This window comes from Microtus oregoni, unplaced genomic scaffold, assembly GCF_018167655.1.
Source record: "Microtus oregoni isolate MIOR12 unplaced genomic scaffold, Mior012 000183F_ref0000375, whole genome shotgun sequence".
NCBI classification, from domain to species: domain Eukaryota; kingdom Metazoa; phylum Chordata; class Mammalia; order Rodentia; family Cricetidae; genus Microtus; species Microtus oregoni.
In genome coordinates this window covers 187630-204406 of record NW_024544841.1, presented here as the reverse complement: position 1 = coordinate 204406, position 16777 = coordinate 187630, and the positions used below count along the sequence as shown (strand labels likewise).

Below are 16777 nucleotides of genomic sequence, written 5' to 3'. Positions count from 1 at the left end.
CACCCTGCAGGCGACTTTGAAACCAGCGCCGCTCCCGCCCCGCCCCGCCGCTTGGGGAAACCGAGGCCCTGAGGCGGGAATCAGAGGAAATAGCCCCGGGAGGGATAAGTCGTGATGGGTCTGGCAGCAAAGCACCCCTTTTCCCAGTATGGGAGCTTCTGGTCTACGCATCCTGACCGCCTCCTCCAGCGCCACTCCCACCCCCACCCGAATGCCCCCACCCATGAAGCCTTGGCGCCCCACCCCTCTCCGGTGGCTCCTCTACAAGGCATCAGGCTGGCTGCCTGTGCCACTCTGGGGCTCCCGGTTCTGCCTTCTATAGGAGCTAGGCTGCCCTGGTGCTGTTACTCCAGCTACCGCTCCACACCCGACTTTAGACCGGGGTCCTTTTCTGTTCTTTCACCCCTGACGCCTACGGGACCGTGACTCCTCCCCACAATCCTCACTACAGAGCAAGAAGGGAGTTGCGTCTGCACCACAGACTAACTAGGACTTTCAGAAATCTGGGCTGGGAATCCCCTCCTCTCACTACCCTGGTTCTGGAGGTGGCTGGACGACGAAGCCTGCCTTGGACGCATGTCTCTGGATGGATTTGCGAATCTCCATCTGTTTCCAGCAGAAGTCCTTCATACACCCAGGCACTGAGGGCCAAGGCCTCTCTGGAAACCTGCTGGAACCTACAGACTGCCGTCTAGAGGCAAGTGTGGAGAGGCTTGCTGAGAACCAGGCTAGACCCCAGGGCTAAGGTCTGTATGTGAAGGAACAATTCTTCAGAAGCAGCCCGTTGCTCCATCACAGAAACAGGTGGGCAGCGAGTGTGCAGGTGCCTAGCCCTTGGAGAAGCCAAATGCCTGCCTGTAAAATGGTAATTGTCGCTTTCCGGGGCTCATCCCTCCAAAGTCTGGCCTCTTGTTTCCATTGGATGAGTCCAGGCTCTATTAGTGTTACAGTAACTGTAGGGTCGAGAGTGGGCATGCGTGTATTGTGCACATGTGTAGATCTGGTTAGGGTAGGGACCTGCATGCAATGTGAATTAAACCCGAGACCCCCTGGAGGAGCACATGAGACTGAGGTACTGTCACTGCAGGTGAAGAAGTCCATAGGCTTCATCAAGCAGAACCAGTTGCTGGGGCTGCTCTGGCACAGGCATGCATTGCCATATGCCTTCCAGGGATGTGGTTGTTTGTTTAGCCACCATCCGGGACTTGCCAACAGCTACCAGAGGATTAAGAATGGGGACACAACCAAGCTGGGGCCTATTCTCAAGCTGGTGACACTGCACGCTTGCTTTGGTCCTCCTCATGCCTGAACTGTGCCATCCTCCCGGACTTATGTCCTGAGAACACTATCCTGAAAATCACCCTGAAGGCGTTATGGGGACTCATGAAGTAGAAGTCAACTACTGCCCAGTTCTGAGGGTTCCTCCTTTTTCCTCAGGCTTCTCTTCCCAGCCCTTACAATTCCAAGGCCCAGCACCTTCCTCCAGTATTGGGGGCTATGGACCCCCAGACCCTTAATTTCCTGCATACAACTTGCTTAAAGCTGCTCTGAGCAAAACGACTCGTTTTTCTGTGTTTGCAGCTGCTCTGAGCACGAGACAGGGGAGTGATTTCTGGTGGCTGCAGTTGAAAGATCCCGAGCTGGGGCGTGGCCAGAGCCCTGAACACAATAAAGTGGGCATTCTTGCATCAAGGATGACTCGTGTCCCCGTCTCTCTCTGTATCTGTGTCTTTGTGTGTTTAAAGCTCCAGGCCCTTGCTCGAGACTCGCAAACTTGAATTGTCCCGTAGTATAGGCAGACAGTACAAGGCCCTCGGTGACAACAGGAACTAGGGAGATAATGAGAGATGGCCCTCGGGAATGGTGCGGGTGGATTGAAGATGGGTATGTGTCTATGCGTATGGAAGAAAAAGAGTGAGTCTTTAAAGAGAGTATAGACAGTCAGATAAAAAGGAAGACTCGAAAAGATGGAAGAATGTGCACAGATGTATATTTTCTTTTGGTTTTTTGACTGGAGAGAGACATTTGATTTCCTTCTGCTAAGGAAGGTATCTTGACTTTAAAATATGGGTCTAAGGATTTGTGGCTTTAGAAAAGAGGTTCTGCTTTTGTTTCCACAGAGGATGAGAACTTGTGGATTCATTCCAGGCTAATGTGGTTTGATGCAACAAGACCCCATGAAATGTTGCTGTGAATGCCCCCCAAAGAAAGTTCGCCCAATAAACAGCAGGAAGTAGTATAGAGAATGACACCCAAATTCCCAAAATTGTTTAATAGAGGTTATGGAGCCCAGGGGGACACAGCAGTAGTGCCAGGAGCATCAGCGTGGCAACAAGTGCTGGAGCCGAGGCAAGCCAGAGCTGCTCAGACCCCTCTGGGCCGCCTCAATGGAGAAGGTTGCAGCTGGGCGAGGAGAAGGCGGTGGTGGTTCCCAGCTCTGTGCACCCAAGAGTCTGTAGCGCTGTAGCATGAGCAGCAGGCTTTCCGGCAGGACCTGAGGACCCCGCACAGTAGCCACGAAGGTCTCTGAGCCTACCTACAGCCCTGGCCAGTTGTGGTAGCGCTCGCCAGTAGGATTTGCTGAAGGAGGCAGAGGCAGGAGGATCTGGAGTTTGAGGATGACTGCCGACCATCCTGGCCCAGACTTCGGGATCACCATGAGCGGCTCCTATTGTCACCGCTGCGGGCCCCCTTTGCGATAGCTGGAATTGCCATCAGCAGGACGGCTGCTGTAACTATCTTGCAGCCAGCACCAGCATTTACTATCATTCATGCTGATCGTAGAATGAGCATGTTCGCTAGGGCGTTTTCCAGCATTTAGGAGCAGTTGGATTTCTTGTGCGATTTGCATGTGGTTAGTTCGTTGCTCTTTTTTACATATTTGAGCCACGCTCGGGCCAGTTAAGAACATTAGTGCTACTTATATAGAAAACGGGGAGCGGTTGGGGACTGTAGACCCCCAGACCCTGAATTTCCTGTAAACAACTTGCAGCTGCTTTGAGCAAAACTTGTTTTCCTGTGTTTGCAGCTGCTCTGAGCACGAGACAGGGGAGTGATTTCTGGTGGTTGCAGCTGAAAGATCCCGAGAGCTGGGACGTGGCCAGAGCCCTGAACCCAATAAAGTGGGCAGTCTTGCATCAAGGATGACCCGTGTCCCTGTATATCTGTTTCTGTATGTTTTTAAATCTCCAGCCTAGTTCCTGTCTCGAAGTGCAGGCGCTACAGGACCAGACCGTAGCATGTAGCGGTAGCTCCTAGTGCGGAGAGCAGAGGTTGCTTTACACTTCAGGAGTCCTCTAGAGAACTGGTTTTCAACCTGTGGTTGCAACCCTTCATGGGTCTAATGATCCTTTCACGGGGGGCACCTAAAGCCATTGGACATAGCAGATATTTGCACTGATTCTTAACAGTAGCAGAATTAGTTACTAAGTAGTAATGAAAATAGGTTTATGGCTGGAGGCCACTACAACATGAAAAACTGTATTAAAGGATCATAGCATTAAGAAGGTTGGGAACCGCTGCCGTAGAGGGTCTTGCCTGGTGTACTGTAGCAATGTCTTACCCAAGGAGTAAGGCCTCCTTTCCAATACCGGCCCGCAGGAAAGTAAAGCTGGTGGCCCTTGCAGTTCACTCTTAAGTTCTGATGGGTAGAAACCCACCACGAAAACTGTGCCCTAAGGCCACCACAGTAAGGCAGAGCCTGGCTTGGCTTCAACTCTATAGGCCCACATGGCCATGAAGAACTGTGCTGAGCCACGAGAGGCTGACTCAGGCCTTCCTAGGCAATAAAGGTTCACTTTGGTCTTGGTCTGACTCCCTTCCTAGTTATGTGGGCTTTTCGCGGGTGCTGAGATCAATCGGGAGCCTGGGCCTTCCTGAAAAGGGTTCAAAGGCAGAGGGTAAAAGCCTGTTCCTAGCGGATCCTGCCTGAGAGCGCACTTGGTCCCTGGTTGCCTGGTTTCTAGCTCTGGGCTTTGGTTTCCCCGCATAGCCTCAGGCAGCCTTTTAGCTGCCCACCCTTCCTTAAGGCCAGGTCCCAACCCCTCAGCCCGAATCGTGTCCCAGAATTCCACTCTCAGCTTACTCCTCCACCCTACCCCCAGCCCTTTGTTCCTGCCCAGGATGCACCTGCGTGGCCTCTGGCCCTCATTGTTTGCTCTAGGGCCAGCTGGGCCACATCAGGGAACAAGACACGCCAAGACTGGGGACTATGGACCTAGTCGGCTCTGGGCCAAGTCCCTTGAGAACCCCACGCCACCCCAAGTGCTCAATTTTCTTCCTGTGAGCCAGAGGCTAAGTTCATCCTTAGAGGGACACCCTGAAAAGGCAAAATACTGTGAGAGGAAGCAGACCAAATTGTCCAAAGCAGGGCAGACAGGAGGGTGATTCCCTCCCAACCTATGGCCTTGCAAGAAAACGCTCCATCCTTCACTTACTTCTTACCATTGGGACAGAGCAGCGGCCCTGGATTGTAACGGTGGAGCTCATCTGCTGCAGTACTGTAGACAGGCCAACGGCAGAGGTGTCCACAACCTTGTCCTGGCCCCACGGTGGGAAGCAACTGTGCCCTGCAGTTCTTTCTGCCAGGGTTTGCCACTTATCACCCCAATGATGGCCCTAAGTCACCTCCCTGTGCTCTGTGTCCCCAGTCCTGGGGATGCACCAGGCCTCTCTCACATTAAAGGATGATTGACAGTCGGAGCCCACAGAGGTCAGAACAGCTCCAACATATTCGAAAAGTTGTCCACCTTGGGAAGACCCTACGGTCCAGCCCACATAAAACAAAATGAAGAGCACGCTGGCTTGTAGTCTTTCCAAGATCTCGTTCTCTTCCTAGGACTCAGCTCCCAAACTTCAGATACCCTGATGGTCCCTTTTTACACTCAGGGCAATGCAGACACCCTCTAGGCACTTTTGGTGACAAAGACCAGTCCTCCCAGGCTTTGGGCCTGGTGGTAGTCATTGGTAAACCACACACTAATTCACCCCCAAGAAGTGTGGCTTCCTCTCCTATCCCTGCCTGGCTTCCTGGGGAGTCCAACCTGCTGCTGTCAGAGTTCCACCAGAATGGAGTCACAGCAGTCTGGGACTCCACCTTCACCACTCAACACAGAGCATAGTGGCCACACACTGAGACCATTCACATCTGACCACTTCCCGCTGGAGGAACCACTTCAAATAATGCAGCCCCTCTGAGACTTTGGGGGAAGTGCCAACCCTGTCAAAATGGGGCATGAGGTGGCCGCTGGGTGCCCTGGCTCCCAGAGGCTGTAGATACAGGTGTCTGGGAAGCTTTCTAGTTAGTCCTTTCTTCCTAGGAACCTATTTTCCTTTTCCAATAGAGTGCCCCTCACAGCTCTAAACCTCCCTTATCAAGGTACTGGCTGGGACTGGCAATCCCTTATCTATGATAAAGAAGAAAAGATACTATCACTGAGAACTCTTGGCAGATAAAGTAGGTTACATAAGAGCCCTTCGGGGTCAGCATACAACCTGCAGTCGGCAGGGCCGAGGAGACCCTTCTTTGGAGGGGCCTGATGCCGTCTCAGGGGCAGATCAAAGTGCCACAGGCAGGTCAGCACTCCTCTTGCCTTGCAACAGGTTTCTGATGTCCTGAGAACACAAATCCAGTGTTCAGAGTGAGGAAGAGCTGGAATGGTCCTGGTCCAGTCCCTGCCACGACAGCTCCAAAAATTCAGCAGAGCCCTCTGCTCCAGGCTTGAGTTAGGGTCATGTGGGTTGTCCTGGGCACCTGAAATGTTGGAGGTCATGGCTTGTGGGCACTCTAAGGACATATCCAAACTCAGGCCAGCTGGAGTCTTGGCCACCATGGGACCCCAAATCCTGGAGACTATCATGCCTAGGCAGGATGTTCAACATAGGTGCCCTGTGTACAGATGCTGAGTCCACAGATCTCTCCCGCATGTGACATGTGCAAAGAGGAAAGAAAGCGGCCAACATCAGCACACTGGATTTGAAAACACTGCACACAAGGTCCACACTCAGAGCTGAAGTACAGCTCAGAGATATAGAATTTGTTATAGCACATGCGAGGTCCTGCAGTTTGAACCCCAGCACTGAAACAAAAAAGATGCACAGGAAAAAAAAAATGCCTAACTAGCTGCCTCTAGATAGAATACCCTAACCCCATAGCTTTATATATCCTGAAATCCATCTCTAAGAAGCTAACATTTATAAAAAGAAAAGAAAAGCAAACAAAAACATTTGGGACATCCTGTTCCAATGTGTGGGCTATGCTGGAGGCTTCACTCATGCAGGGACTCCACAGTGGGGCGCGTTAGCCGTAAGATGGGATCTCGAGACTGGCCACGGATACCATGTGGCTTCTGGGCAGGCCAGAACCTCTGGGCTCATCCATTTCCTCCACCCTCTGTCCAGAGCTGCCTGAGCCCACATGGCAGGGTACTACGGCAGGTACACCCATGCCTTCTACTTCAATTCCGCATCAGAGCTGAGAGCTCTGGCTTGTGTAAGTTCAGAGGGGTAGCAGAGAAGGAGAACAAACTAGGAAATCAAAGCACAACAATTTAATACATTCAAGAGTATTTACTAGAACAAAATGACAAAGTATCATTCATCAGCAGAGGCCTGTGACTGAGAAAGTAGAAAGGTACTGGTCCTTCTGTAGTGAATTTGTGCTTTAGGGAAGAGGGGCAAGCTTACATCTTGGAGCTTCCCAGGAAGTCACCTAGAATGAGGGACCCTCCAAATATCACTCTTTGGGGGGACAGGTTCCCATGCCAAGGCTGGCATTGAATCCACCATGCCATCAATAGTAATCCTGGACTCCTGATCTTCCTGCCTCCACTTCCCAAGGATTGGAATTACAGGTATACACCACCACACCCAGTTCACGTGGTGTTAGGGATCGACCCAGGGCCTCGTGCATTGTAGACAGGCACGCTACCAACTCCCACATACTACTTTTAAACACACATGGCCATCTACAAGCTTGTTTACAGGGCCAACAGTGCTCTTTTAGGGGCCTATTACAGAAGGCAAAAGACTTGTGGCCCCTCACACAAACATGGGCAGCCTGGGGGAGGGGGTCCTCCTAGTCCACCATCTAGCATCCAATCCCTGCTCCTGGCTCCAGGCCTATACCAGCACCACAGATTCTGGATCAACGTTATCTCTATACGGACATACCCTTCAGTAGCAGTCAACTTACTCCAGATACTTTCAGAAAACTCTGGCAACTTCTACTCTGGCACGAGGCTAGGCTCATATTAGTCAGCAAGGGACAGAAGCTGTGGACCGCAAGCCCAGAAAAGTCTCTTTAACATGACATAATAAATAAAGCCTGGCCTCAGGTCCAACACCCTGGTGCACAGTGGACAGGCCTCAATGAAGACAAGTGACAGCAGACACTGGAAGCTCAGAGACGTCAGTGGAGACTCATCTGGAAACAGTAATTCTCTCATGGATAGTCAGTCACCCTGACAGGTGGTCAGCAGCAGAACAAGAGCAAGAACAGAACTGGGCCAAGGAAGACCAGAGAGGCACTGGGACAGCCAGAACAATAGGGGTTGTCACCAGAAGACTGCAAAGCGAGCTGCCAGATTTGGACATTTGGGCAGGGTGGATGGGAAGGACTGGCTGTCTGATGAACACCTAGACACAGCCCATGTCCTAATAACTACTCTCTTCTCCAGGTTCCAGACACACCACAGTCCCAGCATAAAGCATTACGCTTGAACACAGTACCTCACTCAGTGCATGTCTGAACTGGGCATGCCTCCTGGGAGACCTTTCCAGCATCCATCTAGTTATTGAGGCTGTGACCCCATTTCTACTGATGGTTGGTCTTCCTCATGGTGTCTTGCAGGTGGCAAACAAGTGTATACTGGAAGTTACAGGTCTTGACATTTTTCAAACAACAGTTCTGTGTCAGGCACATGAGATAAGGGCTTCCTATACCCAAAAAGGGGCTGCTTAATTCCAGCCAGAAATCAACAGAATTGAGTAAGGCCTTGGCTCGTGATGTAGGCCCCACATGCCAGGCACAGCATGGAGCCACCTCTACCACAGAGTCCCCACCAACATGCAGGATACTCATGTAGGCGTGGGTGCAGCTGTCCTGGTGCAGGGCTAAGGCACTGTCTTAACTCCTGCCCTGGAGGGGCAGCCATCAATGACTTGAATCTCTGGCTCCCTAACATGCCTCCTCCTTTCCCCACTGCACGAATCCTCATTCTCACCATGCTAACACCCACATTTTGTGTTTTATTTCTATGCTACAACTAACTTTGGTACTAACAGAATAGGAGCTATTTTCCCAATATTGCTTCTGATAAAACAGCAACTTTAACTAGGACTCCTTGGACCAGTCTTTTGCCTGGGGCCAGAAGCAAGTAGCTAAGTACTCACTGAATGTGCCACTTGCTTCTTTCTGACAATGACAAAGTCTGTTTGGTGGCAGTACAGACTCAGCTAGCTGTGGGCCTGGGTGCTGGGTTTTTGACACTCCTAAATTAAACTGTGGTGGTTAAGGACAGTCCTGTCACATGGAAAGGATAATGACTCTCTTCTAACACACTTCTAGAACCCAGGCCCACACAAAGGGACCAAGGTCAGCTTTGTCCCAGCATTGGGAATCACAGAGATGACAGTCAAGAATTGCAATGGCTAAAGCTTTCACTAACCCCTGGTTCCCACAATTTAATTCCTAAGATGAGCCAGGCACAAGCCTTCCTGATGTTTACACTTCAGGGCACGGATGGAGCTTGACAGTCTCTGGAAGTAAGATGGCTGTGGGCTGTGCTTCCTGCTCCCGAGGATGGCCATATGGAAGAGCCCTGGTCTGCAGTTCCAGTTCCGATGCAGAGGCCTAGAGCTGAGCACACTCCCTGCAGAGAGGCCCAGAGTCGCTGAAAGCTTTAAGGGTTCTAGCTAATGGTGTTGTCACTTGGTGACTGCAGAGGTCCGTAGCTGGTAGCAGCAGCTCCTCCTGTGTGCTCAGGTTTCAAAGTACTTGTAGATGGCCGTGACATACAGCATTACGTTCTGCCAGTCGGGTCGCTCAGTGCGCGCCATCTCATTGATGTCCTGGTAGAGAAGAGGCTTGGTTAGGATTCATCTGCCTTCCCAGGTCATCCATGGGCTTCTAGTCCCAACAAACACAGACAGCTTTTAGTCTGAGGTTTATTCCCTCTTTCAGAGGACAGGCCTTGAGTAGCTGCTCTGCCTCCACAACAGCCCCTGTGAATACGCCTTCCTATCAGGATCACTCCAAGTCACACTCCTGCACCACCAGGGTTCCAGCCATGGCTTGCCAAGGCCTGAAAAACTTACTTCCCTTTGGGGTCACAGTACCACGGTGTGTCAGAAGTTACCAAAGATTTTCTTTTTTAGTTCCTTTTGCAGAGTACTAGTGACCTGTGGTGTGGACCTGAGCACCTCTCACAAGTGCCTGCTGCGAACTAAAAAGCAGAGCCAGGTAGTCTGAGGGCTATTTCACAGCCGAGGAACCCAGAAGTGTCCCCGAGTGTCTGGGGTGAGAAGGGCTAGACTGAGCAACTTAAGACTTCAGGAAATAAGGCTTGGAGAATAAATCTTGACAACTATTCCTTTTTAGGCTCAAACACCTAGCCACTTTTCATGTAAGAGAATACTTTGTATGTGGTGTGAAATGTCCTACTGTACCTGATCTCTTCCTACACGGCTCAATAAAAGCTACCCTAAGCAAGCCTGCTTCTATGAATTCAGAAGATGCCATTACAAGCAAACACTGTTATAGTATTACTAAGAATGTAAATACTTCTTCAAAGCCCACACGGTCGCTGCAGGTCAAGGTAATGGGTACCCAGGGCTGAGGAGGCAGGCCTGCAGACGTGCAGGTATCCTAGAGCCCTAAGAATGTTCTTGTCTCACAGGGTCACAGGAGCAAATCTGGGCACTGTCCCTCTAGCTGGTGAAGCATCTCTTTGCATCTGGAAGCAACAGGCTTGTTTGCGGAGGACAGCAAGAGCAGCTGTCAGGTTCTTGTCTGTGAGAGCCCCGCTGGGGTCAGCAGGGCAGAAGCCTAAGAAAGGACGTCATTTCCCACCACTGGTGTCCTGCGCCATGAGCAGAATTTTCAGCACCTTCCTATGGGCCTGTGAGTAACTGTGGGCAGGGCTGTGCAACCTACAGAATGTCTTCTGGACTCAGGATGCTCCTGGCCCTCAGCCTCTAGACCAGCAAAAGACACACAGCCCTGTGCAGAGTGCAGTGAACAGCAATGCTCCCCCCATGAACCCAGAGATTCTGCTAAGGAACAGAGAACCATGAGGAATAGCCCCACACAAGAGCTGCTGGGACCATGATCACAAGCTTGAATGCTTCCTTAGAGAAGCATTTGGTGCAACAGCTGAGCTCCCACGAGCACTCCACACCCTGAGCCCAGCCCACCTGTGACCACTTCGCCTAGGCAGAAGGCACTGCCAGCAACTCCTCAGTAAGTTGTGGGCTTACCAGGGTGGATTTGATTCCAACACTTTCAGCTGCCTGGAAAGCCAGGGTGAAGTTCCTTTTCTGCAAAAGAAATCATGTCAGTGCAGTGTATAGACATCTGAAGATCAGGAAGGACAGACAGTAACCCCTTTATGGGTCTTGACAACCCCTCTCCATCAGCTCCAGCTCTATCTACTTATTCTTTCCTTACTCAGAAAGTTGCATTCTAGCACAAGGGCCTCAGCTAACCGGATACAGGTCCCAAACGCTGAAGCACATGCCTGCCCAAAGGTTATTCTCCCCCTTGGGAACTTCAAGGGTTTTCTACAGGGCTTAGGCTGCAGTAAGGTAAAGTGGGGGAGCTGCAGAACCCTATGAGTGGGATACTGCAACTACAGCCTGGACTAGAAGAATGGCTGCCTTCTCATTTCTGAGACCCATGGTATAGAACAGGCTTTGAGCAGAAGGTTAGCTCAGGCTAGCTGGCACTGCCCTGACTGCTCATGCCAGTCAGCTTCCTCTTGAACTTCTTAGTCTTTGATCCTAAAAGTTGTCACTCAGGAAGAACCAACTACTCCCACTAGGAATGATGTTACATGGGCAGCTCTGGGTAGATCCAGGACAGTGGTAACAGCCAATCCCAGGGCAACGAGCCCAGACAGACTGCTGTGTGGCAAGACAGGAGAGAGTGACCCACTAACCAGGCACCATCCCTAGCTTTGCCTCACCTTATCTTGGCTGTTGAGTTCCTGGTAGGGTATGTGGGCCGGGAGATAGGTGTGGAGCAGTGCACAGAAAGCCAGCCCATCGTTCCAGCTGCTGCTGAAGTTTGTGATGTCGATATTCTGAGGGAAGAGAGAAGAGAAACGCGGTGTGAGCTCTGGTCTTCTCTGAGGAGTGCTGTGTAAGGAGGACCCCGAGGCCTCCCATCGTGACCTCACTCTGGATGAACCAGAGCGTGCTGTGGGCCGTGTCCCAGTACTTACCCTGTGACCATCACTAGGCGTTTTATGATCTCGCAACCCACCTACCTACTAGCTGAAGATTGGTATTCCTGCCTGGTAAGGCGTGGGCCAGAGACATGATCTATAAGCTGTTCTACACAAGGAAAGGCCTCTCCAAGGCTTGCTAAGGTAACAATACTGACTGCCAGATGCCAGTGACAACCAATGAGGCTCCTCATTACTTATTAAAGCTTTTCAAAGATTTTTCAAGCTAGGCATTGTGATACACAATGGATCACACCTGGAATCTTACTATGCAGGTAGATTGTGAGTTCAAAGCCAGCCTGGGATATATAGTCACTGAGACTGTCACACACACCAGTAACACTGAGGAGACTCTCCTATCTGCCTGCAAATTGAGTAGGGAGCTGCAGAGATTTAGCTTTCATGAGTAATCTACAATGGAGGGGGCTTTTTGATGCTACTGCTGCCTTTGAATAAGCCATGCTCCTGGAGGGAACTCTCATACTCCTTAAGGAACTCCAATAAACTCACCGGTTCACTTAAGTGACAAGAATATTAATACCAACAACATTCCCACCCTTTCAGACACTGCACATCTCAGAAGACATGCTCTGCTCAGGGACTGGCACATGCACCGAAGGTGAAAAGCACCCCAAATCCGCCAGGCTTTGGCACACACGTGAGGAACAGCTCCCCAACACCTCGTTTCACATCTCAGTATGCCATCTTCAACAGCATTAAAGTTCAATTCCACTGGCGTGGGAAGTCCTTTTGTATATGTGTTGCTTTTTTTGGTTAATAAAGAAGATGCTTTTGGCCTATGGCTTAACAGAATATAGCCAGGCTGGAAGAGATATATGCAGAGTAGGCAGTCAGAAAGAAGCCATGTAGCTGCTACCAGAGACAGACGCCTTGGCTGGAGCCCACAGAAACTGGTAGGCCATGACCTCATGGTGATGCACAGATTAATGGAGATGGGTTGGTTTAGGATATAAGAGCTAGCTAGAAATACACTTAAGCCACTGACTAAACAGTATTGCAATTATATAGCTTCCGTGTGATTATTTCAAGTCAGGCTGGCTGGGAAACACTCCACTATGTAAGACAAACCACCCAGCCTTTGAGAATCCTCCAGGAATGGGTGGTCAGCAGCATTCGCCAATACTGTTCAAAGCTGCACAGCGCTGTGGTTTCCAGCTGACAAGGCACTTCACCATCTTCACTCCTCTTTATAAAACGATGACCCTAAAACCAGTAGAGACCAAGCTCTCTGTGCTGGGAGTTGTGCCCAAGCTGGCTAGTGTCTCCTGATCTAGGCGGTCCCTTCACGGAGCAGCATGAGGCCATCAGCTTCAGCACCAAGTGCATCTTCTTGCTCCTGACGGTGCACACACAGAACACTGCCCTCTGACAGCACCTTCACCAAGCACACCTTGCTGGATGCAGTGGCTCTCAGAGCAGTGGGTAACCTGACCACCTGCTGCTTCCTGCTTCTCCCATCTGACTTCAACACCCCCCACCTCAGGTGTAAGTGTACACGAGGTGCCAGAATATACTCATGCGCAGTTGGCTGTCTCTTTTCTCATCTGAATCTTAGGAAGCAGACAAGTAGCCAGCCCCATCTGAGGGACCTGGGAGATGAAACATGTGCCCAAGTTTCTCTGCAGCAGTAGAGATGACAGGGACTGAGACTTTGTCTCAAACACTTCACAGGAAGCATCTAAAGTCTTGCTTAGCTGGAGTACTTGGTCACTGTCACTTTTGCAGTGGTGGCCTGGGGGTTCCCACAAATGCTAGGCTAGTGCTCTACCACTGGAAAGCTCATTCTGGGCCAGTCTTAAAAGGAGGGCAGTGGCTTGCAGAGTTAGTTCTCACTGGCGGGCAGCTTGTGCAGATGGTATCTGAGTAAAGATCCTATGCTCAAAGGAAAGCGCTGCATTTACAAAGTAAGCCCAGACTGGCACAGGAAAGAGACAAGAATGAAGTACATGGGAGAACTGAATGGGTCAGGACTGATGAATGACATGGCATACAAGGTCCGGTATAAAATAAACATGAAAGGTCTCTTGTTTACAGCATGCCAAAGAGAAAAGGCCACTAATGGTACTAAATTAAAAAGAAAAAAGAAAAACCTTTCCATCATCCTTCTCGGGCTTGCATCTAAGTGACTGATGTAGAAGCTAAGGCCTAGGCTTTGTGCAGACAACAGGGCAGGAAGTTTTTTAGTGACACACAGAGTTCTGTGGCAGTATCAGCAGAGGTCACTCACTGCTGGAAAAAGACAAACCCCTTCTTCCTGTGTCGGTGCCCCCTTTTGCTCCCGGAGACAGAGGCAGTTCTCACAGGGTTGTGGACGTGCCTAACGTCACTGTGCCTCGCAGCAGAGGCTCCTGCACCTCAGCTGCCTGGCTAAGGCCCGCTTCCTCCAGACAAGCCCCACCCTGCTGTGGGAGAAGCTGCTGCTGCTGCTGTCCCTGGGCCACCTTCCCCTGCTCCTCCTCTCCAAACAGAGGCAGGATGCAGCTCCGGGCTTGACCAGGCAAGGATCCTGGGCTTCCAGGGGAGAGGTGTTTGTTTGATACTCTGCTAACATTTTAGATCAAAATAATGCCCAAATCTAGATATGCTGGCTGAGTCTTGAGTGCCCACCCCCCTGGTGGCTGGAAGTGCGCTGTTTAGGAGTGAGGTGGTGACTAAGGGCTGTGAGACCATTAAGCACTGAACCCAAAGGAACCCTAAGTACCAGCTTAGCCTCTGCCCAGACCTACTCCTAAAACACTCAGCAGGGAAGGATGCCAGGCCTGGACACAGGAGTGCTCCCTGGACAGAGGGGAGAAGCCTGCAAGCTGAGACAGCAGGTCTCCTGCCTCAGCCACTCCAGATGTTTAACTCTTGTTAATGGTCAGGGCGGAAAGTCTTGCTACTAATAAAATAATGTCAGCTGAATTTACAAAGGTCTGCAAACACCAGGCTGGCTTGCAAAGGAAAAAAAGAGCTCGGTGCTAAAAAGTCAGAGAGGAAACCCCTGCCCACGTGTGAAGCTCTCCACCACTGCTTATTACAGTCCAGCGATACAATGTCAGAACTGGTAAACAGACTGGAGAAGAAACACACTGACTAATAAAAAGTCACACCAAGTCACCAGAGAAACAGCTTTTCCTTTCGTCACCCAGTGAAGGCCCCACCCCGCAGAGATGACCACCTGTCCCCAAAATTGAACTATGAGTAGGTTCCAGGCTGCAGGGAGAGGTGGGAAATCCTGGGCCCCTCACCAAGTCTGCTGCGACCAGAACCAGCTGTTTCTTACTGTTTCTCTCAGTCTGTACTGCACAGTGTAGCAGGTGCAGCCTGATGTTTTATCTCTACAAGTACAAAGCTAAACATCCCCTCGGAGGCCAACAGCAAAGACAGATGGGCCATCCTGGGGATGCTGCTCTACACAATCTCGGTCACTTTACCTGCCCACAATGGCCAAATAAAATGTCACCCTTTGGTTTGACTGGCAACTAGTAAAAACTGAACCATTTTGTGACTCAGGAAAACCCAAATCAATACTACTGTGTGAAGTTTGTGGATGGCGGAGGGCCAGGTCTCACACTTCCTGGACAAATAACTGATAGCAGCTGTCCCTGGCTTCAGTAAAGCAGATACAGAAATGTCAGCCCAACATGATGAATTGCTATGTCTCTAGGAGACACCTGAAGAGTCCTCGAGTTGCCTATTCACTGTGAAGAAGGCAGCACTAAGACACCCAATCTATCATCATTTGTTTCAAAACAGCAAGACTGGCATGGCCGTCTAAGTGGATGTTTCTGCAGCTCTTAAATAAGGATATGAGGAGAAAAAGAAGACACAAGGTGGATGGGTAGGGAATTGGGGAGTGGATCTGGAAGGAGTGGTGTGTGGAGGGGTATGATCAAAACACACTGTACGAAATTCTCAAGGGACGAAATAAGCAATGAGTGAAGGGCCCAGAGTCCCTGAGAGGATAGTGACAACCTCAGGTCTGTGTGTAAATAAAGGCTTATGTGTAAGCCGGCACCTGGGATTGCCTGGATGAGGGGACTTGAACCTGGGTAGATGACAGGAAGGGGAGGGTACGGGGCACAGTTTGCCCATCTGATGGATTCTCACCAGAGGCCAGGTCCTGGGGTTAGGCCTTGGCACTCAGGGATGGCTGACAAATAAAACAAGCCCACGTGTGGAGAGACACAGTCCAGGGCCAAAAGAAGGCCACGGGGGAAGTGTGGCTACACAGGAATCAAAAGGGAATCAGAAGAGCCAATGGGAGTTGGGGGGCTGGGGCTGCGTATGTGTGTGGGGGCACTGCTGACTGCAGAGGTCTATGGTGGGAGGGAAGGGAGACGGGGTACAGAGGTAACTGAGAGCTAAAGCAAATGCTTTTGGTGACAAGTTAGAGGCACGAAGGGGAAGTGCATGTTGTACCAAGGATAACCCTTGGCTTCCCCAGAGCCAAACACCTGTAGTGACCTTCGTAGAATAGAACTCACTGGAAACAGGGTTTGAGCACACCGGAGGTACAATTTAGATGCAGTAACTTAAAGCTATTTTGTAAACAGACAGAGGGGCCTAGTAGCACCAATATGGGTGTAGGAGTCAGGGAGAATTGAGCGAAGGAGAAAATGTAGGACTACCACTGTCCCAGTTACCCAGGGATGGTGCAGAGGAGCAGATGGAGAAAGGAGGTCTTGGAACTCCCCAGAGCAGTGGCCATGCTGAAGAAAAGAACCTTTAATGGGGCATGAAGAGGAGCAAAGAGTGGGAGAGGAACTAGCATGCGAAGGAAGGCAGTGTTCAGAAGATAAGGGCTGTGGTGCAGCTCAGTGGTAGGAATGTTCCTATCATTGCATGAGGCCCCGGGCGTAATCCCCAGCACCACGAAAGTGAGTGGAAACGAAAGGCCAAGAAGAGAGTAACCAATGCAGTAGTGTTGCTCAGAGGCTAAGAGGACATGAAAACTCTGACGTTCCAATGAGCAATGGCCAATTAAGAGGCGAGCACAGCACAAAGGCCATAGCCTGTAACAGTAATAGTGCCAGACTTTCAGCCACTCTTTCTACAAGGCGTTTAGTTCACAAGATCTACAATGGAATTTCTAGGTTTTACAAAGCAACCTTTGGTGCTCAGGCAAATCCCAATCTTGCAGGGCTCATCCCAGAGGTACCTCTACACTGCAGGTTAAGAAAGGGTTACTGGCTGAAGGTGTCACTTCCCAACTCATACAGAACAGCTGCCTCTGTGTGTGTGTGTGTGTGTGTGTGTGTGTGCGCGCGCGCGCCCCGTATAAGTCTGAAGATAGCTTGTAGGGGTTGGCTCTCTCCTTCCACCATGTA

At 50.7% G+C, this 16777-nt stretch overlaps 1 protein-coding gene across 2 annotated transcripts in view; it reads right to left on the bottom strand.

The window, feature by feature from the left end:
• Nucleotides 1–6552: 6552 nt before the first annotated feature.
• Specc1l (sperm antigen with calponin homology and coiled-coil domains 1 like) overlaps nucleotides 6553–16777 on the bottom strand; it is a 108105-nt gene continuing 97880 nt past the window's right edge. For both annotated transcript variants that reach the window (XM_041647521.1, XM_041647520.1), the window contains 3 exons: nucleotides 11184–11300; nucleotides 10477–10536; nucleotides 6553–9069 (listed from right to left, as the gene is read on the bottom strand). In XM_041647521.1, the coding sequence (XP_041503455.1) occupies nucleotides 8980–9069; nucleotides 10477–10536; nucleotides 11184–11300 (267 nt within the window). In that variant the 3' untranslated portion in view covers nucleotides 6553–8979. The remainder of the gene's footprint in view (nucleotides 9070–10476; nucleotides 10537–11183; nucleotides 11301–16777) is intronic.